This window comes from Netta rufina, assembly GCF_964035555.1.
Source record: "Netta rufina genome assembly, chromosome: 8".
Taxonomy (NCBI): domain Eukaryota; kingdom Metazoa; phylum Chordata; class Aves; order Anseriformes; family Anatidae; genus Netta; species Netta rufina.
Window position 1 is genome coordinate 31,654,144 of NC_140131.1, and position 27,336 is coordinate 31,681,479.

The 27,336-nt window shown below is 38.3% G+C and overlaps 1 protein-coding gene across 1 annotated transcript; it reads right to left on the reverse strand.

Annotated features, from left to right (window-relative positions):
- Positions 1–13,841: 13,841 nt before the first annotated feature.
- Positions 13,842–27,126, reverse strand: CDC7 (cell division cycle 7; the record flags this gene model as incomplete). The annotated part of the gene is made up of 11 exons (XM_084291551.1): positions 27,021–27,126; positions 25,663–25,749; positions 23,681–23,816; positions 22,941–23,034; positions 22,716–22,858; positions 21,131–21,380; positions 20,436–20,531; positions 19,494–19,672; positions 18,095–18,177; positions 15,236–15,385; positions 13,842–14,218 (listed from the first exon to the last, which is right to left on the reverse strand). Exons 1-11 carry the CDS (start codon positions 27,112–27,114, stop codon positions 13,842–13,844), a joined length of 1,689 nt encoding a protein of 562 aa, XP_084147677.1. The 5' UTR covers positions 27,115–27,126.
- Positions 27,127–27,336: the final 210 nt, after the last annotated feature.

Sequence of the window (27,336 nt, forward strand, 5' to 3'; positions counted from 1 at the left end):
CTGTCTGGGCTTTGAATGGAGCACGTGGTAAAACATGGCTCCTGCGGACACTTGGTATTGCAGTGAATCCTCAAGCACAAGGTGGGCCTTTTTGAAGGTTAGCTGGAAATAGCAGGGGGAGCGAACAGCCAGCCTACTCCATAGCAGTGGTCAAGATACAAAAAGGTGGGGGAAAGTGGGCCGTAATTAATTTAGCAGGATGCTATAGCTCTCATTTCACTTTGCTACAGTAATAGCTAAATGGAAATCCAGATCCTGTCTGAGCACATGACATAAACAGTTCCTGTGGATTTAAGAGAAGAATGAGCTTCGTGGAGCTGTGGTTCCCAGTTGTTCCTCGGTTTACTTGGAGATACTTATTATCAGAATAGTACATTCTTTGAGGATGAACTAATCTTGTTTGTGTTTTGAAATAGCATACTTCTATCATCATCAACACCCTAAGCAGGATGCTTTGTAAGCTTTTCTTGTGTCACAGTTTTATAACAACAAAAACAGGTTAAAATACATTTCTGGAATTGAGAAAGTCAGGAGGTACTGCCCGTGTCTTTTGAGGTAAACTCTGCAGTTCCTGTGACAGGATTGTTTACCAGATGCTGGAGAACTCTGGTGCCTCAGGTGCTGTCTCATCTGAGGGATCACTTAAAAACTGTGTCTCTCCAGGGATGAGAAGACATCATACATGCTTCTAGCACTGTTTGTTATTATAAAAGCTAATGGAAAAATCAGGTTTGGAAAAGGTATTATTCAGATTGTGTGCTACTAGAGGGGCCTTCAGCAATTTCATAAAGAATTTTAATCATTTTGCTACAGATCCATCTCTTCCCTTGCATTTTGCTGCAGATTCTCTTTGTATAAAGGCTGTACAATTTGTATGAGCTGTCAAGCTGCGCATTGATCTTTCACCCTGACCTGACCGGATAGGTACAGCCAACACATACATACGCTGCTGAATCACTTTTAAATCTCATTTTAAAAGTTGGTCTAGAGTATTTAATACAAGGAATTTTAAAGAAACAGTCTGCATTTTTAAAACTATAAATAAAAAGTCCATCAGTGACGGTCAGTCTTTAAGCACTGCCTCCTAAAAGCACAAGATCAGGCAATTCCAAAATATCGGAAGGCAGGCAGACGGAGCAGAAGGCCGGGCTGGCTGACTAGGGATCTTCTACTGGGGCTTAGGCGAAAAAAGAAAGTGTACGGCTGCTGGAAGGAGGGTCAGACGATGAGGAAGGAATACAGGGATGCTGTTCATGTTTGTAGGCAGAAAATTCGAGAGGCCAAAGCCCAACTAGAGTTGAAGCTGGCCATGTCTGTGGGAGACAATAAGTAAGGTATTTTTTTAGATATGTGAACAGAAAAAGGAGGACCAAGGAAAACACAGGTCTACTGCTTGATGGGGAAGGTCTCCTCAGACACAAGGACATAGGCAAAGCAGAGACATTTAATGCCTTCTTTGCCTCTGTCTTCAACACTGATGATGGGCTTCGGGACCCTGGGTGCCCAGAGCGGGAGGACCACGACGGTGGGAATGAGAAACTCCTATCCGACCCTGAACATGTGCGGGATTTGCTGCTCCACCTGGATCCATACAAGTCCATGGGTCCGGATGGGATCCATCCCAGGGTGCTTAAAGAGCTGGCTGACGTCATCGCGGGACCTCTCTCAATTATTTTTCAACAATCTTGGGAATCTGAAGAGGTTATAGTAGACTGGAAGCTGGCAAATGTTGTGTCAATTTTCCATAAGGGTAAGAAAGAAGACCCTAGCAATTACAGGCCTGTCAGTGTCACGTCAGTGCCTGGCAAAATTACGGAGAAGAGGATCCTCAAAGTTATTGAAGCACACCTGGGGGACAAGGCAGTCATTGGTCCTAGCCAACACGGGTTCATGAGGGATAGGTCCTGCCTAACAAATTTGATTTCCTTTTATGACAAGATCACCCATCTAGTCGATCAAGTGAAACCAGCTGATGTGATCTTTTTGGACTTCAGCAAGGCTTTTGACACGGTTTCCCATAGGATCCTACTGGACAAAAGGTCCAGCGTACAACTTAACAAAAACATCATACGATGGGTGAGCAATTGGCTGATGGGCAGGGCTCAAAGGGTTGTGGTTAATGGGGCCATATCTGGCTGGCAGATGGTCACCAGTGGGGTCCCTCAAGGCTCCATTTTCGGGCCAGTCCTCTTCGATGTCTTTATAAATGATTTGGATGTAGGACTAGAAAGTGTTCTGAGCAAATTTGCCAACGACACCAAACTTGGAGGAGTTGTGGACTCGGATGAGGGTGGAAAGGCCTTGCAGAGAGATCTGGACGGATTGGAGAGCTGGGCGATCACACACCACATGAAGTTTAACAAAGGCAAGTGCCGGGTCCTGCACCTGGGACGGGGCAACCCTGGCTATATGTACAGCCTGGGTGATGAGACGCTGGAGAGCAGCCCCACAGAGAGGGATCTGGGAGTTGTGGCTGACAGCAAGTTGACTATGAACCAGCAGTGTGCCTTGGCGGCCAGGAGGGCCAACCATATCCTGGGGTGCACCAAGCATGGCATCGCTAGTCGGTCAAGGGAGGTGATTGTCCTGCTCTGCTCTGCGCTGGTGCGGCCTCACCTCGAGTACTGTGTGCAGTTCTGGGCACCACAGTACAAGAAGGACATTAAACTGTTGGAGAGTGTCCAGAGGAGGGTGACAAAGATGGTGAAGGGTCTAGAGGGGAAGAGGTACGAGGAGCAGCTGAGGGCACTGGGCCTGTTCAGTCTGGAGAAGAGGAGGCTGAGGGGGGACCTCACTGCGGTCTACAAGTTCCTTGCGAGGGGGATTGGAAGGCAGGTGATCTATTCTCTGTAAACACCAGTGATAGGACCCACAGGAATGGTATTAAGCTGAGACAGGGGAAGTTTAGGCTGGACATCAGGAAGAGGTTCTTCTCTGAGAGGGTGGCTGCACACTGGAACAGGCTCCCCAGGGACGTAGCACCAAGCCTGTCTGAATTTAAGAAGCGATTGGACTGTGCACTTAGTCACATGGTCTAAACTTTTGGGTAGACCTGTGCGGTGCCGGGAGTTGGATTTGATGATCCTTATGGGTCCCTTCCAACTCGGGATATTCTATGATTCTGTATGTTTCCCAGTACAGTTCAGTGCTCCATATTGCGTTTGCTTCTACCTGGGGTGTATTCCCGACTATTAAAATGTGTGTTCTTCAGCCTGACTTGCACTGTGGAGTTACAAACACAAGTGCTGCCGTACATTAGGCTGTCAAGGTCCCTTCCCCTGCTGCACCATGGCACCTCAGCCCCAGCTCATCCTCCTACCCCTGCAGTCCCGCTCCTGTAGGTCCCTGGCATGCAGCAGGCTGGCAGAGCTACCTGTCAGCTGGAACATTTGTTGCTCTTTGCCATTTTGCCATTTTATGAGAAATGCTCGTTTTCTTTGTTGTTGTTCTCTGCAATCACTGTTGCATGGAGTTTCATGGGAAACTTTCCTGGTGTTGGGAAAGGAGAGGGGAGAGAATGCTACTTAATGGAGGAAAACCAGTGGGATTAAAGTTCATGCTCTGAGAACTGTCCAGGTTGCTTACACTTGTGTGTGTCCATTTAGCTGTCTGATAGATGATCTTATTTGGTGCAGCCAGAGTTTTTGGGGGACCAGTTTGTTTCAGCAATCTCAACCGGGTAGGAAAGGAAGGGACTGCACATTTCATTGCAGCCCTCACTTGTCAAAGGGGTAAATTCATGTAACCTTTTAAGATAAAGGCTTAGGCTTTCTTCCACAGATACCTCTTAAGTGGATCATTTTATTTGCTTCTTCATCCTATGCTTGAGAAACTAGTAAGGAATAAAAAATACTTTTTTAAAGTGTGGCAAGACTTGAGCATCTTGTGATCCTCTTGCTGCTTCCTCCCAATGGATATGTGCATCTGCAACTTTCTGGAAAACTGTAAGAAAGAGGTATTTTCAGCATAACTTGATTAGCAAGTCAGTTGCTGTGCATATGGAGCACCAGCTAAGGATCTCTGTGCCAGTGTGTCTTCTCAGTCACCTTTTGCAGGGATATGTTTATTTATTCACAGAATGTTTATGTACCTCTGACATGGACTTTTTTTAAAAACAAAACAGCAGATCTTGCAATCTACTTCACAACCACCCTTGCCTCCTATATGCGTTGCTTGCCAACTGTAATTAATGGGTTGAGTTTTACAGACAATGCATGAGCACATTATCTATATATGTCCTGATTCTGGCAAAAGTTGCAGTACTCAGGCCTCACTCTGAACTGTATTTCTGTAAGAAATTTGTGCGTGTATTGAGCAGGCTGCTGAGATGGCTGTTGGAAAGTTATCTTTAAAGCTTTATTGCAAGCCAGAATATTTTGAAACTTGGCATGCTGCTTTTGGAGTAGGTGCAGTTCATATAGTTAAATCTGGGTCTGTCTCCTGCTCTCTTTTTATATAGTTCAGGTTCCCTAGGGTAGAGGGAAGTACCTAATTGCAAGGCTGTTTTGCCAAGTACTTGGCAACTAGAGCTTCCCCCCTGCAATGGAGTTTGTCTCTAAAGCAGATAAAATCCATTTGGAATAACCTGGCGCTTTGGGCTAGCAAAGGGCAAAGTTTTCAAGAAAAGTTTAGAAATTGAAAGTCTAGTATTTGTAACACGTATTCATTTCTAGATGCTGTAGATACAATGCTTTCTTAACATGTCAGTAGTTTAAAAGTATCTTGTAACAAACTACATTTTTTCACCTCCTCCTGTGTTTTCTTCCTTGCCCACTGTTGGTTTCATGTGGCATTTTAGTTTTATTGGGTCAGTAACCAGGTCATGAAAACATTTTGTACCTCTGTAGCACACAAATATATATATATATATATATATATATTTCATTATCAAGAAATGCAGATGCTTTATTTGAGTCAAATATACTGCTAGAGATTGCAAAGTACTTTTATGGCTTTGTGTATGTTACAGAAATCTGGCATCTGAGTCAGTGTTTGCAGTATGTGCATACCACGGAGCACATATCAGTAGAGCAGAGGTACCAGCAGTGTTACAGGATGGTGCTGCTGCTGGCCAGTCCTGTAAATCTGCAGTAGTGCCGAGTCAGCACAGGCCCCACTTGAGCTAAAACCTAAACATCTGTTTAACTCAAGGCATGTGCTTAAGCTTCTTTGACATGAGCTTCTAAGTCAGGGGGGTGTTTTGTTTTTAATTGCTATTCAGAGTGCTTTACTTCACAAGGTTATGCTTAGGAAGCACTTTTCAACCAGGATGGATGTTTTTTTTTTTTTTTTACCCTAGCTTCAGCTTGCCATCACATAAAGGGTGAGATGCAGGCACGTAGTCCCAAAACCTGATTTCCATTTCTGTCTCCCCATATGCCAGGTTTTTAGAGGAGGGAACCTAGGGTGGTGCAGCCTAAAAGCTTTAGCTTGTCCACATAAGTCTCCAATCTGGACAGTCAAGGACTGGGGCTGCAGGGCTACCGGCTGCAGGTCTGCCCCTGGTAGGCAAATAGCCAACAACGTGAGAGTAGTGCCTTGCACTTTCAGATTGTGTAGTGTGTTCAGTAGCACTTTGGTGCTTAGGCTGGTCAGTATTTCTTCAATTTTCTGAGAGACTCTGGCTGTGAAAACTTGGAGTGGGCTTGCTCCTTCTTACTGCTCTAAACTATCAAAACAAATCGCTCTTCCTTTTGCACTGAACTCCGTCTCAGTTTCATTTTATTGCTGCTCTCATCTGTTTTCTGCTTGTTGTCTGTTCAGGTTCGTCCTGTACTCACACTGATTATTAACTGGAATAGTTTGTATACGTGTATTTTTATATTATTCTACAATAAACTTCTGAATTAAAATCTCCCTTGTCCTAGCTCTCATGATAGCAGGATCAAAGAGAACTGAGAGGTTCTCTTTGCAGAACTGTGGCTGAAAATGTGTGGAGGAAATCACATTCTTGCCTTGACACTGATGGGAAAACAGAAGAGCTTCTGGCAAAACATGGCTAGTCTGAAGGCTTTTTGCTGGACTCTGCTCTGCCTGGCACTGGGAATTGTTCTTTTGTTCCACCCGGATCAAGGAGCTCAGCTTGGAGGCCTCCTCCAACTCTGTGGTTACCAGCAAGTTTGGGAAAAGCTGTTAAAGATCTCTTCATTGCCTGGGTCTGGTATATTGAATCGTGTATTATAAATTCGATAAACATGTTCTTGGGAAAGAGAATGTAGAGTGGGAGGGAGGAGAGGGGGGAACAACCCTTTTGCTTATTGCTGCTGTAAAGACTTCCTTCTGAACCAAGGCTTAAATCAGATAATTTTTCCTGTCATTTAGCAGCAGGAGTTTTGTTCTGCTGACTGTGTGGTGCAGTTCAAGGAAAAAGTCACCCTAGTATAGGAGCACAGACCAACAGGAAGATCTCCCTCCCTCCGAGTCGGGGATGTTAATGGCTCATTACAGCCTGTTTGATGGAAATTGGAATTTATTGTGGTATCTGGTAACATCCATCTTTCAGTTCTTCGCCTGCTTCGATAAGGAAAAAATCCTGCACTGTTGTGTCCAGCTCTGATCCTTCTGACAAATAAGCTGCATATCTTAAAAAGCTATCTATTACTCCATTTGTCAGTTTTATAAACTGAAATGGATCAGTGAGAAGAGAGAGGGAGGGCTGCTGCCCGCGCTGTGTGGGGAGGCAGAGGCTGCTGCACCAGGCAGGGCAGATGGGGGCCCTGGGCATCTCCTGGCCGCAGCCGGGCAGAGCTGGGCCTGAGGAGCACCCGCGCCTGGCAGCAGGGTGTTCCCCAGGCCTGGGCAGCTGTGGGAGGCAATCATTGGGGCCACTCGGACCTGCGCCAGCTGCAGTGCTCTCAGGACCATGAGTTGCCCCACACCCTGAAACTGGCACAGATAGCGTGAGGCTACGCCCTTCCTGTCCTTCAGCCTTCCAGACAAATCGGAGAGTTGTGGGCATTGGTTGTATTTCAGTCTGGGCACATTAAACTACAAAAAAAGAGTAGAGAAATCTAAAGCTGACTTAACCCAGCCTCAATTTACAAGCTACAGCTTAAGAGTGCAGTATGTGTCAGCCTTTCACGACCATGGAGTGTGAATATTTTAGTTAAAAACAGTGAGTTGTAAGTACTGTGGTATGGCTCCTTCTTTTGAATAAGTAATACATGATAGTTTGTGAAATGGTATTGTTTTGTTCTATGACTACGGACAGTCAACTCTTGAAAAGTAATTGATTTGGCAGAGTACTAATTTTTTCCCCTAAATTTTATAGGCAGGCTGTAGGCAGACTAAAACATGTCCAGAACCAGTCAGGAGTCCTAAAGGCACCATGACTGCAGAAGCAGCAATTAGCTGAAGTGGCACAGTAATGTCATTCCAAATTCATTAGGATCTAAAATGTCTAGAAACCGTGAGTTTTATGTGTTCTATGAAATTCATAGATGATGAATCTTCATGGGAACGTTCCAAGGAAAAGCTTTGTATTAGGTCTTGTTTTATATGCTCTGAAAGAAGGCCAGGGACTGCAGTTCTAGAGCAGTGTTGGTGCAGTATATCCTCATCCATGTCCAAAATATTTTACCAAGGATTCTGCAGACCTCATTTTGCTAGCTGTTAGGACATTTACCATATCTAAATTATAATGCATCAAATTAATGAAATCATTGATTTTAACAAAAGAAAAGCTTAGCAATCAGGAGATAAGTTGAGCCTCTCCCCTCTCAGCATGGGCTGTGCTCACTTATGTGAGTATTCCAGAATACTGTGATTTTTTTACAAGAACAAGTGGGGACAATACCTATAAATTCAAACTATGCTGATTTTTTCATGAAGCAACCATACTGTATGTGACTTGAGTTACAGAGCCAGCTGCAAGCAGAGCAGCAATGGAAAACATAGGCCCACATGAAAGATCCCCTTAGATGATAACTGCATACAGGACAAATCTACAGCGATGAATTTTCCATGGTAAACTACCCTAGTGAAATGCAATAAAATGAAAAGTACTAAAGGAACAAGAAGACCACTGGTCTGGACTGCAGTCCCCTCATTCTTGAAGACTGGAAGGAACCCCATGAGGAGCTGTGGGAGTGGGCTGGGAATCAGAGAGCAGAATTTGATACGACTTTTATAGCTAAATAGGAGTGTGGTGAAGGAAAAAGAAGCTGCTGTTTTTTTTAATAGAAACAAGAAAAAGGCATTGTGTTCTGTGTTCTTTGAATTCAGTGTTACTATCTCATTTTACCACTTTGTTCCAGTGTAAGACAGACAGGTGTGTAGACATCTAGTAGACTTTTCAGCAGAAGATAGATTTCCTCCTTTGTTTAAAACTGGTATTCCAAGATCAGGTAAGATGAGAGTACAGACATAAGAAAAATGAAACACTAGAACTCTAGAATTTCTTACCTACACTGCCAAGCCCGAGTCAGGGGTTTTGATGAGAAGGGCTGAAATCTAAACAAGCAAACGGACAGCAGCACAGGAACAGGACTTGAGAGAAGACCCTTAGGACAACTGGAAATGAAAATAATTGGGGGACTTGCACATAATGCACAGTAACATTCAAAGCAACAAAAGAATCATCAAAGACCAATGCCTCACTACAACACTGTGTGGGGAACGTGATATGGTAGGACTTTTTGAGGGAGTTGGTGAGGAAACACAGGAACTGAAAGTACCTGAGATTTTACCAATAAGCTGCCTCCTGCTAGACATTGGTTAAACCAGCTTGTATAACCTTTCATCACAAAAAGGTAATTCTCTTCAAATACTTCAACTGCTAGGCCACATCCCTATCTCTTTGCATTAAGAAGTAAAACTGCTTATGCCTTAGTTGTTATACATAGTTTAATTACGCCATATAAAGGAAAACCGTAGAATGGATACCTTAAGTAAAATACTTCTTAGCGCTAGTATTTTTTGAAACAAACACATAATTAAGGCTTAGATTAAAATCTGCCTTCTCTGAAAACAGTGGAAGAACTTTATGCAAGAAAGCAAATGACATGTAACAAAAACACCATCTTCCCTGCCATATCCCCACAGGATAATGTAAGTCTTTCCAGAAATGGAATAAACAATTCTCAGGGGATAGTCAGGAATGGTCATGGTGGTTCGTTTTTAACATGACACAATAAAGCATTGTATAGGGACAACATTCTTGCAGAGTCAAAAGGACATGAAAATGAAAAGGGCTTAGTCATGGAGAGGCAAAATTAAGTACCTAACCAAAGTTCTTTAAATATCCCTGTTACCTCAGTTGTGCTATACCCTCTGTTGCAAAATACCCAATTTACTGGGCCCTCACCTCATTAGTACCAGAAAGTTTCAGAGTGATAAAGTTCTATATGCTAGCCTTCGCAGGCATGTGATCAAAGGGACTATCTGATTTCCACCCACGGTGTGCAGGCTGCCAGTTTAAATATTTACTACCCTTTGAACTGGCCAACCAGCAGCACAGCAGTAGAAAGGAGCATGAACCACATATGTACTGCCATTGACCTGGTATATGTACTATTTTCTGGAAAAGGGACATAATGAAGCTGAAGTTACATTAGTAGAAAAAGTAACTGTAGGCTATATACTTTAAAAAGCAAATAAGGAAAGACATATTGCAATGTATCGCATAAAGATCATTGCTTTAGTATTGTCTCAGAAAGCTGTCCTTGCTATAAGCCTACTGATCGAGATACAATATTGTGTGGTTATAGAAACAGGATTTGTGTAGCCATACATGGTATTAATTTAATTTAAAATGCTGTTGTTCTCCTAGGTGCCTTCAGTGTTTAGGGACATTCTCTTCCCAGCAAGTGTCTGTTAAATGAGATGCTAAATCAAATAAATGGGAGAAAGCTGTTTTTTTTTTTGTTTTATTATTATTATTATTATTATTATTATTATTATTATTATTTCCATAGTATTGTACATTCTGTTTGCAGCACTTAAGAAAATTTCAGGTGTACCCTGCTAAATGCAAACATTCTTTTACATGTCATCGGTTCAGAAGAACATGCTGCTGCTTCATCATCAAATAGTTCTGAGGCAAACTCTATAGGTGGTTGTTTTTTTTTTTTTTTTTTTTTTTTGTATTTATATTTGTTTCTTTGTATTTTACCAATTAGTAGGACTAGTTAGAGAGATGCTAAGAAAATACATCGTCTTTGTAAAAAAAATGTTTTTGTTTGGTTGGTTGGTTGGTGGTCATAACCAAAATAAGGTGTTGCACAGTAGCCAGAATAGAATACAAAGTCCAGCATGAGTTTGATGTAATTTTTTTTTTTTTTTTACTTCTTGCGAAATCACAATGCCTTGATTACTAGATAACCCATGCCAGAGGTGCCATGGTATGAAAATTTCTTTAATTTTCTACCTTAAGATCCAATCTAGTAATTGACCTTGAAATTGAACTTGGCTAGATATTGGACAGCTATGGAAATATTTTAGGATCTCATCAGACCTGGTGGTGTCAAGAGGCCACTAAGAAGGTTCTGGGGATCCTTTTGCACCTGCATTGGAAGCCTTGGCTGCATATTATTTCTGCATTGCTTTTACCTTTTGGAGGGCAAAGAACATGTAAACTCTAGGTATGGCAAATGCATAAGATAAGAAGGATACTGAATATTCTCAGAATATTGATGCACTATTTATTTTCTTATCCCCGTAATATTTTGCTTTTAAATAAACCCTTTAACACTTTGAGTCCGATTTCAAAAGCCATTGAATCTGATCTCAAAAGAGAGAGGACTACAATCTCAGTAGGATTTAGAAATTCATGTACACCTTATTGTCAGTATTATATAGAAAATCTCGTTGCTGGTCTGCAGATGCTTCTTTAAATACTTCTAATTATATGCCCTCCTCTTTCCTAATTATAATTTACAACTAGGAAAAATACTGTATGCTTAAAATGTGCCACCATTTCTTCACTTAGCCTTGCTTAGTACCAAGAATAACCTTGTCTTTGCTGTACTAGATACACAGATGCATTTAGATTTGCTCCCAGCATTTTCTCAGGATTCTTCCTATCAGTTTCTCTTCATCTTTCCAAGTCCATGCTAATTTTTGCTGTCTTTCTTGGTTTCTTTCCAATTCATTAATATCCTTGTCATATCACAGTGTCTAGAACTTAACAGAAGTCCAGCTGTGGCCTCACGACAAGTTGAACATGTGTTGTAGCACTCTTGTTTCTGCTTGGAGTTTCTTCCAATCACAAACTATCATGGTAGCAGATTCACATTCAGGTTATAAACAGGTCAAATCATGTTATTAAACTTTAAAGAAATCTGTGTACTCAGTTCTTACCTGAAGCTTTGAGAGAAAGGAGGCTGTAGCGAGGTGGGGTTGGTCTGTTCTCCCACGTGCCTGGTGACAGGTCAAGGGGGAATGGGCTTAAGTTGCGCCAGTGGAGGTTTAGGTTGGATGTTAGGAAGAACTTCTTTACCGAGAGGGTTGTTAGGCATTGGAATGGGCTGCCCAGGGAAGTGGTGAAGTCACCATCCCTGGAGGTCTTTAAAAGATGCTTAGATGTAGAGCTTAGGGATATGGTTTAGTGGAGGACTTGTTAGTGTTAGGTCAGAGGTTGGACTCCGTGATCTTGGAGGTCTCTTCCAACCTAGATGATTCTGTGATTCTGTAATCTTAGAACCAATGAAGAGATAAGGAGAAAGCTCAGTGGCAGCTATGGCTCAGCTCTAGTGTTTCCCTGCTGTTTTCCAACCAGCCTACCTTTACCCTCTTCCTTCTCCTTCCTCCCCCCCTCACCTTTTTATTCATTTCCTTCCCCATTGATATCCCATTGCATTTAATATTTTACTTGAGGTTTTCATCCTTATGTAGAATACTGCAAAAAAAGTACTTTGTAGGCATGTGCTTTTTCAAACATTTTTCTTTTCACTTTATTACCTGCCTCACACCCCAACCACTGATGTTTTAAGTATCTGAGAAAATAACAACAATATATTCTTCTAGCTTGTTATTGAATATACTGAGCTTAGAATTGTTTCTTACAGAAGTTTATTTACTCTTAGTAATGGTAAAAACACCATCGGCAATGATGTTCCTGCTGTATTAAACTTAGGCAGTGGTTAATTATTCTAGTGCCTGCTGCAAGGAGCTGCTCAGTGCAGTGACTAGCAGGAAAGCTTAAAAAGCTGAAGTGGTTTAGAAAGTTCATAATGGATAGTTGACATATTTTTGGTTGTTGTCAGCTAGTGCTCTCATAAGACCATAGACAGCATGAGTGAACGTAGGAGGAAACAATACATCTGCAGACACTGGCAGACAGTGTTGCTTGCCAAATTTGGCCACAGTTCCTTTAGATAAATAATTTCTCAGTGATGTGCTTGTTGAAATTATATAAACAGCAAAAGTTACTAAGACTGAGGCCCCAGGGTTTTGTGGGTTTCAAGATTTTCTGCAATCAATATTCTGACATCTGCAAATATTTTTCTCTAACAGCTGATGCCAGGAACAGAGCAATATTACCATCACTTTGTATGTATTAAAGATTTTGAATATATTGAAAGAATTGCTCTTCAGCCACAGCACTGGTCATAACCTTTGCACTAACATTACAAACACCTTCTATGAGAAGGCTTGCACAGAAGTTATCAAAGCAGTAATCTTTTCACAGAATGGCTTGTAACCTTTTATAGCAACAGCTCCACTAGCATTTCAAGAAATGTAAGTGGGAAAACATTGTATTAAATTTCAGTCTCCGTAAGTATCATGCATTTTTAAAGCACCTCTGCTGAGCATAATGGAACTTACTTTGTACAATGAATACTTGGGGTTAGAGGTTAGTTTTTCCTCCTTAAGACTAGACAATAGCTAGTTTCTAACTTTGTATAAGACTTCCTTGATAATTAAGATACCTCCACTATGACAGCTATATACACTAGGGCTATCTGAAAAGTGTTTTACATTACTGAGGAATTTATACCGGAAACAAATCTGCATAATTCTTCCTGAGCAGGAGTGTCCCACAGGAAAACTTTACTCGACTAATCTTATTTTTATAGAAGCATCTCTAGACACTGTTCTGAAGTTATAAAAACAAATCCTTTATTTAAGATATTCTGTGAAGATCAGTTTCCATAACATAAATCACTTTTACATGTCACACAAGACATTCTGTAGGCCATAGTTGTTGCATATTGACAACTACCCATGGCACAGAGGAAATATGTGCTGTGCAAAATGAGTAACTGCATTTTTCACTATTACCTAAGTAGGAATGAACAGATGGGGGGGAGAAAATGTACTTTAAAAACAGTTATGCATTTCTTTTGATGATAAAACCTCCAGTACCTGGCCCTTCCTCTAGCAACACTCCCAAAGTAAAACTGTTGTCTGAAAATAGTGTGAACAAAATTAATGGAGTTTGTTCCATTTTCAGTCTCCCATGTAGTACTCAGGAACAAAGCAGAGATATGAAATTATGGAAAAAAAAAAAAAAAAACCTCTCAAGCACTTTTCCTCTCAGTCCTGCCTTAACACAGATTTGTATATTTTGAGAGAGAATCTTGAGAATTAAGCTTGGAGCACAAGAAACTCTTCTTTTTAGTCAAAGAAAATTTTCTTAGAGAACAGGTATACACAGTAATAACACGTCAAAAGTGTCATAGGATAAGACCATGCTAGTGATGTTTATGTAATATTTACATCTGCAAGTATTTCTTAATGTAAACTTACATTTGCAGTCCAGCTGCACAAGACGATTTCAGTAGTGCTGTGCACAATGTCATGGTATTTCACTGAGTGTAAACATTAAGGGCAACAGGATAAAACTGCTTCAGAACCTCATGTTCACATAAAATGTATCAAAGCAATAACAGTGTATGTTCTCATAGACTTATGCCTTTAAAAAAGGGATGCAGCAAAGCCTCTTTTGCAGTTATTCTTGTTGCAGGGTTTAAGTCTAGTAGCTTATCAAGTAAGTCATATGCTTCATCAGGAACCCGATCCCATCCTTTCATGTCTGTTGCCTTAATTTCAGAAGCACCATCACCTTCCTGACAACCCTTTAAGTATTGAATTTCTTTTCCAAGTGTCTCAGGGGCACACTGTTTGTCTATTTCAACTGGCAAAGCTGGGTCATTTACAGACTTGATGGGTACATCGGGCTGGGATCTGCTACAGCTGCTATTTGTTCCTCTCAGCTTCTCACAAAGGGCTCTTAAGTTTTGTGCTGGGACAACTTGGGTACACAGAATGGATTTACCTAGGGAAAAAAAAAAGATTTGTTCAGAAAATGACATTTTATTATACTTGCTCTGCAACTATAGCTTCTAAGTTTGTTTCAGAGAATATTTCAGATCTTGAAGTAACAGACATTAGTTCAAAAACAAACAAAAAAAACACACAGAAGATCCACCCACCCACCCACCTATGTTGTACAGTGATGGCCCCAGCAAGCCAGAAGTACAGTCTCAGTTCTGCTCAGAACAAACCTATTTGTTTGTTCATGAAGTTACGCACTGACAAATAGTCACCCAGTCCACACAGCATCTTTTTCCATTTCACTGTCAACTAACTTTACAGAACTGAAAATTAAAAACCCAATTCAGTTTATTACTTAAATTACCGATTTACAGACCTGTGTCTGGAGAATGAAAATTGATGCTGCCACTTACACTTCCAGGTATCAAGTGCTTTAACGTGTGGCTTGCAGACAATTAGGGGAATGGTTATTTCACGTTTTGTGCTTTTTTCCCCCCTCCGAACAGGCCCTCTCTTTTTTTTTTTATTTGTTGTTGTTCTTTTTTGTTTTTGTTTTTTACTGGTCCTTTTTGAGGAGATAATAAAGCAAGTTTTACAACATCTAAATATTAAATCCTATTGACTTAAGGCTGTAAGGCAGATTTTGCAGGAGTAGAAACATTGCCTCAAGAATTCTAACCAAATCCTGGTAAAAAGCATTTAATTGGCATAATTTTACCTCGAGTGGTCCTGACTTACTGAAAAGTTGTGGACAGGTAGGGAAGTCTATGGCATGAGGTACCCGACATACAAATTATAAAAGATAGAAAAATACAAAATTTTCTTAAAACTGCGCATGTACAGATTAGTAGTGTTAGAGCATTTTACATGCAAAAAGTGCGATTTACTACTAAAGTGACTCCCAGAACTTAAAAATATATTTATAATTTAAAACTCACAACTTGACTGTAAGTCACTGTATGAAATAGCAGACCAAGCATATATTTTCCCCTTTTCCCCATAATTAAGATTTGCATACCGAAAGTTTTAGCAGCCTGAATGGTTTCCCTGGATCCACGAACTGTCATGATTTGTGCCAAAGCAGTTAAATCATCACTTGCTTTGTAAAATGGATACCGTCCACTGAGCAGAGAAAGGAATACAATTCCTGCAGACCACATGTCAATTGCTGCAATTAAAAGGAAACTCAGTAACAAGTAAACTTACAATTTCATCACAAACAAACTCCCAACTTTCTTCAAAAAGAAATTATGACCAGAAATGTTATCAGAAAAAGTAATGTTCTGAATTACTGACATAAATCACATAGATAACATGTCAGCAAACGGTGTAAATTGCTATAATTATATACAAAAGTTTCCTGCTTTCATATAGAGGAGTGTTTTAGTTTTTCCATAGAATTTCTCACATGAGTAATTTTATTAGTTTGCAAAACTTAAATAAAGTACCAAAACAACATTCAAGTTATTTTACTCAGGGAGCTGAAAAGGGGAAAAATGGCTAGTTTCAACACTTATTTAAGTTTGCTTCAGATTAAGAAAGCATTATATAAAGACCATGAATAAAACGCAATTCAGAAATGAACACGAATCTTAATTTTCAGGGACTCAAGGTGCCAATTAGGCAGTACTAAAAAATTCATCCTACTACAGTTTGCCGCTCTCTAATATGAAATCACTTGACATGATAGCCAGTTTAAGAACTGTAATAGTTAGAAATTATTCATCACTTTCATTGTGTTATAAAGAGTACACAGAGTACTCTGAAGAAAGACGCCAAAGCATGATGGAAACTTTAATACTGAAAGTTATGAGAATACCTGTCTGCCATAATTTTTTGGCTCGATAAATTGAAAATTTTGAGAGATGGCAAGGAAAGTGAAGGAGAGAGTGTTTGAAGAATTCTCAAACTCTAGAGAGAAAAATTAACAGTTGGGAAATAAAGCCATAGTTATTGTACTTATCTTCCAGAAATAGGTCATAAATTTTCTGTAATTAATTTTGACATTTTAGCTAGAAACACCATCAGCACAGGATTCTGAAACTACTAAGTTGACTTCAGTTGCAAAACCAGGTTTTAAGTCTTTTTAAAAATAAAACCCCAAATTAATTATGGGTACAATTTAGAGTGCAAAAATTTTCATCTTATCTTGTGAATAAGTTTTAGTATTACTGTATCAATGTTGACCACACTATCTGCTTGAGGTGTTACCCTGTATAGGAAAGACAATTATTAAGGTCAAGGCCTTTAAAGATGTCTTCCTAACTCTTGCTGAAATTAACTGACATTATATACTTGAACAACTAGTAAATCAAAGCCCTACAATCCTGGTAGGGCTGGGATGACCAGCAGACTGTAAGATCTTGTGCACCTCAACATCATGAGTCCTTCCTGTGCATTTGTCTAGTGGTTAGTATCTAACTACTGAGGCACATGGACTTGAAGGGGAGCAGAGGGACAAACCAAGTTAAAATGTAACTGGACATGTTTAGGACCAAATTGGGAGTTTGGGCTGTATTCCCTGTGCTGTAAACCTAGGTCAGTTACTTAAGGTAGCTCTGGACAGAGTCAGCTGGATCCAGCTGGTAACTCGGTCACAGTGCAGAGACCAAAACTAGTAGCAAGACTGGCAGGAATACAAGGAGCTGACTACAGCAGTCCAAGATGGAAAGAGCAGTCAGAGAAGGAAATCTGTTACTTCAAGTATACCATTATCTCATAAATATTAGTATAAGCCTACCCAGTTCTAATTAAGCACTTTGTTGACATATTACAACAGCTCTGTGCCACTGGCTCAGTACCTTTAGGGCTGTGTCACAACCCAGCGTTTCCAGATTTACCATATTTTCTGTAATCCTGCTCTCCATTACCCTAGAGAACAGAAAACTGTCTGAAAGCTTATTTAAGACTATCCTGTGTCCAAAATTTCCTAGGTATGTCTTCCTTCTGCCTAAATTCTGTCTAGACAGATTTAGGGATTGTCTAAACTTGTCCTGGATTTCTGGATGTTTTCTAGTTCATGAAGCTGGCTGTTACAGCACAGACACAGTAACTCCAAACAGACTGCCATTTTTGAATACAGGTTCTGAGAACAATTGTATTTATCCCCTTTTTTTGTTAGTCAAGACTCCTGGTCATACACCAGATATTTATAATAGGTAACTTTGCTTTTATTGGTCCTCCATTCTGCAGGCATGCATAACCTCTCCCATCCTACTTTCACCACCCGATGCATTAACCATCCTGCTGTTCTGCTCCAATGTTTACCAGGTTACTGAAAGTTTTGAATTTGATAAGTTTTAACCCTGAGTAATTAAAAATCTTAGTAAGAAAAAAATCACAAAACTTCAAAACTTACAGATCAGCTATTTAAAGCACTGGCAAAGAGGAAAAATCTGGTTAAAAGTACTGATTAACCAATACTTTCTAGAATACATTTGCAATCATACTATTCCTTATGTCTGCTATGACAGCAAATGTGACAACCTGTCTAGAAAAGTCTAAAGTTATCCTGCCAAGATTTATTCAAGATTTTTCTTGAATAAATAAGCCAATAAACCAAGAAACTTGATAAAACTTACGCTTTGTTTTCTTTTAAAATGTGTGCTATCGACCTCCTGCATATGGCAGCACTCCTCAAATGAATGAAGACATATTCATGTTTCAAACACAATGAAAATACTCCTAACTTGTTCTTACTCTGAGTAATAAACTTTTAATTAAAATAAGGAAATGCTTGCTAAATATTAGAATGGATGATAAACTGAATTTCCTATGTAAAAAGAAAGCCTCACATTAAAAAAGACAATGTAATGTGCATAAGTGAGAAAGACTGAAAGGTGAAAACAGGCATTAGTTTCTCTCTGTTGTGTATTACCTGTTGTCTGAGTGGGGCACTTTGTTAATACTTCTGGTGCTCTGAATCCAGGTGTTCCTGCTCTGGGAGCAACTTGCTGACACCTTGTAATAAGGGACAAATACATTTAGAATACAAAAGTTGAGAAATTAGTTCTAACTGTAATAATGTTTAATATTTTTAGAATATTTTTAGAATTTTTCTGTGAGATGTGTAACCCTGACTTCTTGATTCAATTTTTAGAGCTTTGATGCATCTTATAGTTATCTAGCATATGATTATTACTCCATATAATAGCTTAATTATAATTACTTGTTATGTTTTTATTATATTATCTAGCATAAGGCAGCATCACAGAAATACTTACTGCATACTCCCGTCACAATGACTATTTTTAGTTTCATTCAGTGGTAACATAATTTCTGCTAAAGGTTTGTTTTCACAGGGAACTTTAAAGCTAAGACTAATTAAGGGTTAAAAATGCATTGGAGTTTTGGGTGTGGACATTCTGGCTCTGTGTTAATCCACAGCAAACTAAGGTTCACTATTTCTGAGTGTTGTCAATAATTTACTTTTTGTTAGGTTAACTAAAAGCTGTGTGATTATTACTAAGATCTTTCCAGAGCTTTCTTGCATGTCATATGAAGTGCCTTCCTTCTGTGGGCCACTTTTCTTTTTAGTTTGACAAATTCCTCATGTTTAATTTCTGAAATGAATGCTATCACCATATTTTGACAGTCTGAGAAAAGCAGAACCACAGTTTCATGACTATGCCTACCAAGCAAAATTCGCTGCATGAAGCCACGTTCCCCAGTGTTGGGATAAAAAGTAATGATAGATAATAACCGAAATCAGTTGCAGAGGAATGGATTTGAATGGAGCTATTCAGATTCTCTAACCTGTCTACTATTAAAATGTAAACATATTTTAAATTAAATACAGAACAATCGTCTTTCCTTTTTATTCTACATTTTGTGATTTCCAGAATGCAAACAGCTTGAGAAATCTTTTTAACATAAAGTCCTCAGAAGGCAGGAGTCTGATCACTGAATTTTAATGCAGTTGGCATAATTTAGGCCTATAAGATAACTACTAAATGATGGATTGATGTATTGTCTACTCTAAACCTTGTAATTAATTCAAGTGATGTTCTACAACACAGGTAGGCAGATAATTAAATACAACAGCAACAGAAAATCATTAACAATGAACCTCTCTTGTGGTGCAGATGGCAGTGAAACAATTACTCCATGAATTCCAGAAACTATTCTTTTTTTAAAAGAGCATGTTTAGTGTTTTAAGGGTTGCACAGATCAAATGCTATCTTTCACCTACTAAATCAGCTGTCTAGTAAATTTAAGTTTCTGACCTTGTTTGACAGCGCAGTAAGCAATTTTAAAACATTACTGAAGCAAATTACCTTGAAAGGCAAACACTGCAAACTCTATCCGTTGCATAACAGTCACAGGTCAGGTTTGAAGGACAACCACTGGCAGCTTTCCTGCCTACCCCATTGCTCACTGTCCTGGTAGAAATAATCTTCTTCTTTGTTACTAACTTCCTAGATGAAACATCGATCACCTTTGATTGTTTCACGAGCTGCAATACAGATATTTTTGTGACAGTGAAGTATTTAACAAGTTTCCCTTTTCACATAGATACATCAGTCCCTGAACAACTGAAGAGGCTCTCATCAGCAAAGAGCTACAGAAGAGCAGAAGATAGCAACTCTTTCTACCAATACTATAACATCTATAAAACAGATCCTAGAGCTTTTTAAGTATCCTAATCTCTCCTTCTTCCCTTTTGGAATACATTTTTCAATGGTTACAAAAATCAATATCCATTAGATATTCTAAAGATACAAGTTTTTTTCAAGTTAGTACTTTTCAAGCATTCTTTTAATTCAATATGAGAATAAAAATGCATGAAATAGTAACAGTGGCACTAACTCTAATTCTACAGTAAGACGATCACTGTTAGACCAACCCTCTAATTTACTTGGGGTTTTTCCCCATATCACATTAAATCCTAATTATAAAAAATACATAAAAATATTTATTACTTCAATTGCAAAATAAAAAAGGAAGGCTAAGTATATCTTAGTTGCACAGATACACATATAGAAAAGATATTAATTAGCATTACAGAGACAGCTACGTAACTAGCTCTTTAAGAGTTTCAAAAAGGACTGAAACAAATGAAAATTCTTCAAGCCTTCCAGTAAAGACACGCTTAATATTCTGTTCAAAACTTTTAGTTCCACAGGGTCCTGTAGTAGTGTCCAGTCTTACAGAACAACCAGTTCTATAATTTCTCAAATACGTAACAGATTGCTCTTACTGATGAGTCATATTCTTACTTTTGTATTTGAGTTCTCCTGGTATGTGGAACTATAGACATTGAAATTCCTCTCTCCAAAGACAGAGCGCTGGACAGAATGGTGCACATATTCCTCCTACAATACCAACAAAAAGGGCAATAAGGATCCTATCTAATACACAGTCAGCTGGATACTGACAGTTCAAAAAAAAAGTGTGAAGTGACATACAACAAGAACAGCTGCATGGCAAGTCATTTTCAGGCATCACTTTACTGTGGATGAAGAAAACATCGTCTAGACAGACCAGCAAACATGCTTACAAAATGAATCACACCTTAAGTGCCCCAAGACAATTTGAAACAATCTGTATTGCATTTGTTATGCAACTAAGCATACATGAATAATTATTGTTTTGGGGAGGAGTTCCATGGTACATGGGATTTAAAAAAAAAAAAAAAAAAAAAAAAAAAAAAAAAAAAGATCTAGGGCTTTCTAGAGCAACCCATGCTAGAGTTTTATGCAGCCTTCAACATGCATTATATCTACCAGCTACAGAATGTTGCCAGTGGTTATATAAAACTCACTACTTCAATGTAAAAATCTGTGATTCTGTGCATCAGATTATGACCCTACAAGATAAGTATGCACAGCTTTTGTTCAAGTATAACATCTCCCCCTGTTGGACGAAGCAATATATTAAACATGCAACAATATTAATGAAAAGGACTGAGAACCTTTCCTCCTCTTCCTTGTTTTATCTGTATTTTTGAAAGTGAGCTGGACCGTTTATCAGACACTTTTGAGGCTGACTGTTGAGCTATCCGTTTAGGTGCTGTGACGCCAACAGAAACCCCATTTCCCAGGGCTGTGTTGGGATTACTTTGTGAGCAACTTCCCTGCTGATCTTCAGACTGGGCAGTTTTGAGAAGTTCAATTTTTGTATCAGGGGTTCCTTGTGCTAAGCCAAAATCTACCAAGGCATACCTAAAAGACAAAAATTTAGAATTACAAGTCAAAAAGTATCAATCAGTTCTATCTACTATTCATTGTTTATCTGTGTTTTCCTCAATATGTTGCTTATCTGTCATGTTGTCAGCATCACAATGCTATTCTCCTCCTTTTGTCCTATCTGTCCTGCCGTATTTGTCTCCCACTGTTTTTACCCCATACCTATCTATCTTTATTTTTTTTGTGTTCTGTAAGCTTTTCAAGTGTATAAATTTCTCCACTGGTGCTTTAAAAATGATTCCCAGCAACTCCTTTCTGGGTTCTTCTGGTTCTATGGATCTGAACTACCTCAGAAACAGTCAAGTAAAAATGAATCAATACTTGCAGGACTCCCCTGGACAGAGGCACAAATGCAGCAGTGAAGACAGATGAGACAATAACAATGCTGAGAGTTTTGCCAAGCACTGCTACTGGAATTTACTTCACTCTTCAATCAGGTAGGACTACATTAGGACTACATTTCAGATTTGTCATTAGAATAATCATTTTTGGTAAAACAATTACTGAAACAGTCCAGCTGTCCCTGGGTCTCAGACAAACTCAATTCCACAGCCTCCACATCTTAAGTAGAGATTAAGGTTAAACAAAGTTGGAAAAACAAAATGGTGTAGGAATACATTTTGAGAGACAAAAATAAATATTTTCAAATTTCAAAGTTTGGGACTTGGCAAAATATAATCACGTTTCTCCAACAAACTTTAATTGCATATACTCACCAGTGCAGCCATAGGACTGCTAGCACTGACACAGGACTTTAATCTAGCTATTCCAGTTCTTCACAAAAAAAGCATTATCTTGCTTTTAACAGTTGTTAGATATTGTAACTTGCAGAGGATAAAAAAAAAGCAATTGTGCTAGTTCTAAAAATTAATTCAATTTAAGATAAAAACCCAAATCCAACAGTCTCATCTGTATCAGATTTACACCGTCCATGAGAAAAAAGTTACAAACATTACTCTGTGCACTCCAAGTCACCATTAGCTTTATTCGGACAACTAATGATTTATTCTCTTCATTCTTATTCAAAAAATGCAGCACTTCTACTCAATAGTAAAATTTTTATTTTTTCAGGTACTTGTCACTCTATAAGGCAGATACTACATTAAATATTAAAAAAAATCTTTCCATACTCAAATCCCTGAGCACAGAAATGAGTTTTACGAATGAAAAAAATAGCTTTTTTAGCTTTATTACTTAAGCACATGTTATGCAGCTGAAAGGAAAAAAAAAAAAAAAAGCCTGATTTACTCTGTTCTGCCAAGGCACACATCCCCAAATGAGATCACGATATGGTCATCTGGACACACTTACTCTTTTAGCCGCCTGTTGTAGAGGAAGTTACTGGGTTTGACATCACGATGAACAATACCAAAGTGATGAATGCGCCTCAATGCTTTAAACAGATTAAACATGTATTCTCTCACTTCTTCAAAGGAAAGAGTATTCAAAATGTCCTGAAAGATTATTTGGATACTGTAATTATGCAACTACTTTCAACTAAGAGGTTCTACTATAAATAAAAAATCTGGGACTCACCAAGAAGGATTCGTGTTCCAGATAGGGCATAACAATAACCACATGATCATTTTTCCTAAAGCAATATTTAACTCCCATAACGTTATCTTGTCCCCTAAAAGAGAGGTAATGTCACTGAATAAAGACCAGAAGAGTAATGTTGATATTTGTTTATTATAAAATTCAGTCAGGCTTTATTTTAATATATAGCTTATACTTTGACAGCAGTCTTACCAGCAGCGAGTAACTACGCTGTTCTCATGTCATTATTATGTTCCATGTAAGTTTTGCAATTTGCAAATGAGGGCTCCACAGGTTTTGGGGCCATGGTTTGTAGTTACTGCTGTGTTTAAAGTTAACCTAACCTTCATGATACCAGCTTCCTTCTGAAGGTGTGCTATTATTCAGCACTCTGGCAACAAGCATTCATTCCTAAAAATGTATTTTCTGATGAAGAGGTTATTTTTTCCAAGCATTTCAGAACTGGAATATTTGTTATCACATACATACATTATAGAATCAGATGGAAAATATAGCACCATCTGCAAACTGAGACTAGCAGGAAAGGACATTCATAAGACTCCATTTCTTATTTGCTCTTGCTATAAAGATCATACATTTCTGTGGTTAAAAACAAAAACAAACAAACAAAAAACACAGAAGAAATGAAGTGCCAAAAGTTTAAATAAATAAATGCAGAACAGCAAGACAATATTTAGTACTTTAATCATGACAATCACACATTTTTTTTGTTTATGTACCCTGCTACTGTGAGGCACTGAAGTTCAGCAGCAATTCGCAGAGGGTGACTGGTTGGAATCAAGTGCTTCAGAGCCATTTTTTCTTCACATCCTGCTTGTAATTTTGCTGTGGCCAAGTAAACAGAACTAAAAGTACCTGTAAAGAAGGGAGAAAAACATTGTCTTCAGCATCTTTAATTAGGTCAATTCACTTTTCACAGAAATAATCCAACTGTTCACAGTCTTACAGTGCGCTTGACACTACGTCAAAAGCAGATTCTAGAATAGAGAATATGCAGTTCCTTTTTTCTATTACTGAATTCAGTGATCTTGTATACAAGTTTTTTATGTCAGTAAAAATGCAAATGTAACACTGTCTAACTTGCCTGGGACATAGAGCTCTCTGAATGTAAATTTCCTATCTTTGATTTGATTTCTTGTTTAGGTAGCTCACTTTCATCTGACATCCAGCTCTTCTCTCCCTGCAGTGTAAGTGGGCTATCTAATGCTAATCTGGAAAGCACTGCTTTTGCTTTTTCAAAGCATTTCTGAAATCACTTACACTCCCTTCATTCTGTTAACTTATTTATAAAGTAAGGCAGATTCTCACTTGATGTCTACTTTACTATTTGTTTGCCCCCAGCATGACCACATAGACAGAACAAGATAGATTCATTTGAGAAAGGGACTATTCAGACTGTACAATAAACTCTCCCACATTATAAAGATATCCTAATATACCTCTGAGAAGGTTAACTTATATTTTCAGATCTCATATCATTAAGATAAGTTGAAACATTCTTCCATATAAATAACCAGTTCAATTTACTTTTGATTGTATTTTAAGTATTGTGCTTGCATGGTGTTAAATTTAACAGTCTGTAAGTGTATACATACATCAAATGCCAGCAAAAATTCTAAATATTTCTTTCAGTCATAAAAAAGCTAGAGTCCCATAAATTCAGTAGAATTGCTCATAGCAACATGGGTTACCAAGTTGACCTAAGACCTTAGTTTTGGTAGTGAGAACTGCTAAAACAAAACAGACTCCTGAACAGAATCTTAAGTCGAAGCTTGTCTTCTCCTAATCCTGCAGATCTGCTGGTGGTATTTTTGGCTCTCAAGAGCATTGTTTGCTCCCAAGAGCAACATTGGAATACTATTCATAACTAGAGATTTTGCTTAATTATACTATCTTATTTATGATAGCCAGAACTTCACATTTTCTTTAAATTTTGGATCAGTGTACTGAATGGAGGCTTCTTTTTTGGAGAGAGAAACTTTTATCCACATAGTTTGCCATCACATGTATTCCATCACAAAACAACTATAATGCAATCCTGTTTTCTCAAAAACATCTTAATTTAAAAGTGTGGAGTGTCATTACACATTTCAGAGATCAAAAAGATAAAGTTTTAAAACGTGCTTAAGTTGGAAACCACTAAGAATCTGTTTATAGTAATACCTAACTTCTATTAAAGAAGTATCTGTTGAGTATCAGGAGTACAAAAGTGCTCCAAAATTCCACGCTGAATGTCTTAAAAACAAAACCAAAAAAAGAAAAATTAAAGACCACACTAAAGTAGTTATAATATTCCAGCTTCCTCCTCCCCTTCTGCCCAAAGGATTTCAGTGGAAACAAAACCAGTAGTTAAATATGTCAAAACAATACATATAGATTTCCCATGTTGAAAAGGGAAAGGAAAGAGAATGGATGTTAGGACTTACTTGCTTGAATCTATACCCCCAAATTTTAGTTGTCAAAATGAGAATGCTGGCTTTCTGAAAAGCTTTAACACGCTAGATATTCACGAAGATCTCTTGAAAATGTTCCTAACTAAAACACCTATATATTCAGTAACTTATTAAAATTACTGCATACACCAAAAAGTAAATCAAAAATGTGTCTGGCTTAGATTATATATATTGGCATCTTAGATTTATACCTTTTAAGTTATAAAAACAAAGAATTAAGTTCAAGAAAGTTAAAATAAAACATTTACCTTCTCCAATTTTTTCCTTAATTTTGAACACATTTACCAGCTGTGGCACCGCTTCATAAAGTTTTTCAATATCTTTTTTTATTCCTTCTTCGGAAAGAATGAGGAAAATTAGTTAGGACTATTATTGCTTGATTCAATATCCAATCTGTATTTCAGATCACAAATCACACTTCAATTCCTAGTATTGTGAATCAACAAACAGAGGAAAAAATAGCAGAGGGGTACTTATCCTTGCTGACATTAATATCCGCATACTTGATCATCTCCTTCTTCACATTCCCTTATATGCTGCAGCATTTTTTTAAAAATTACTTACTTGCCACCTAGCAATTCCTGAGACAGGAAAAGCCTTTTTAATAAGAATTCACATTCCATTTCATTGATAAATGTTTTCATGAGATATGCAATGTTGATTTCACAAAAGACAAAACTATAATAGTAATTTATGTAAACACAGGAGCACATCGATGGGGTGCAAATCAAGGATCAAAAATGTAGGAAAATTATCAAGATTACTAACACATTCTCATAGATTGTTACTCAAAATAGGAACTACCAAAAAACATTTGCTCTGCATTTGAATTTTTGCACTTTGTGCTGCAGTCACTAGATGGCATGACAAGGATATTGTACTGTATTCTTCCAAAAAATTATGTAATTTTCTATTCAAGTCACGAATCCTTGTATTTTAAGTGTTCGCTATAGCCTGGTTAAGAATTCACTTCTTTTGAAGCCAAGTATGAAGTATGTAGAGGCTGTGACTAACTTCTGTAAAGCAGGCATAAAGAATATTTTATTATAAAGAAGTATGCAAAAACTGGCATTTGGAAAGTCAATCAAATGGAGAAAAAAAGAACGTGTATACATTTTGCAACCTAAAAACTAATCATAAATTCAATTTAACAAACACATATATTGTACTGTGTACATAAAAGTATACTGTACTTTACCAGGGCAATAACTCACAAGCAAGGATAATTATTTTCAAACTATCATTATTACACTTGTAAAAAAGCATGGATTAGTAAAACATAGGTGTTTCCTCTCAGGAAGATATTAACCTTAATTAGTTCTGAAACATCCTATACAAACTTCATTCTGAGGCCAGTAGACATCAGACAGAGTTAGAAAATGGTTCTTGACAGTGATGTATTTCTAACAGCTCTGTCAGAACAACCCTTGTTTAGAACTAGATTGCTATGCAAACTGCTTCAAATAAAGCAACTTAACAATTTGTTTTCAATGCTTGTACCTGAGTTTGACGGACATGAACTTATTGATGCTGAAACTTCCTGAAGTGATGAAGAAACACATCAGCAACAAAACATAACATTACTAGTCTCTGTTTTAGCACATACCTGAAACCTTGCTGTTCTGCTCATGCTTCCTGCTTACGTCTTCAGCCTGATGAGGGTGCTGTTCATCACAATGAGACTTCAATGCTGTCTCCATCACAACACTAACCTTAAGAAAAAAAAACACAAGACTTTGAGGACTGCTTCTGGACACCTCAGGGAGCAAACATATCTGATACTTCCTTGCCCTGCATTCAGTTTCTGCGATGAGATCTGGGGAGTCTGAGGAGTTCCTCTGTGCTACTTTAAAAAAAACAAAGACTCATCCAACACCCCAGAGAGAAACTAAACCAGTAAACCCACTCTATCCCCAGTAAAA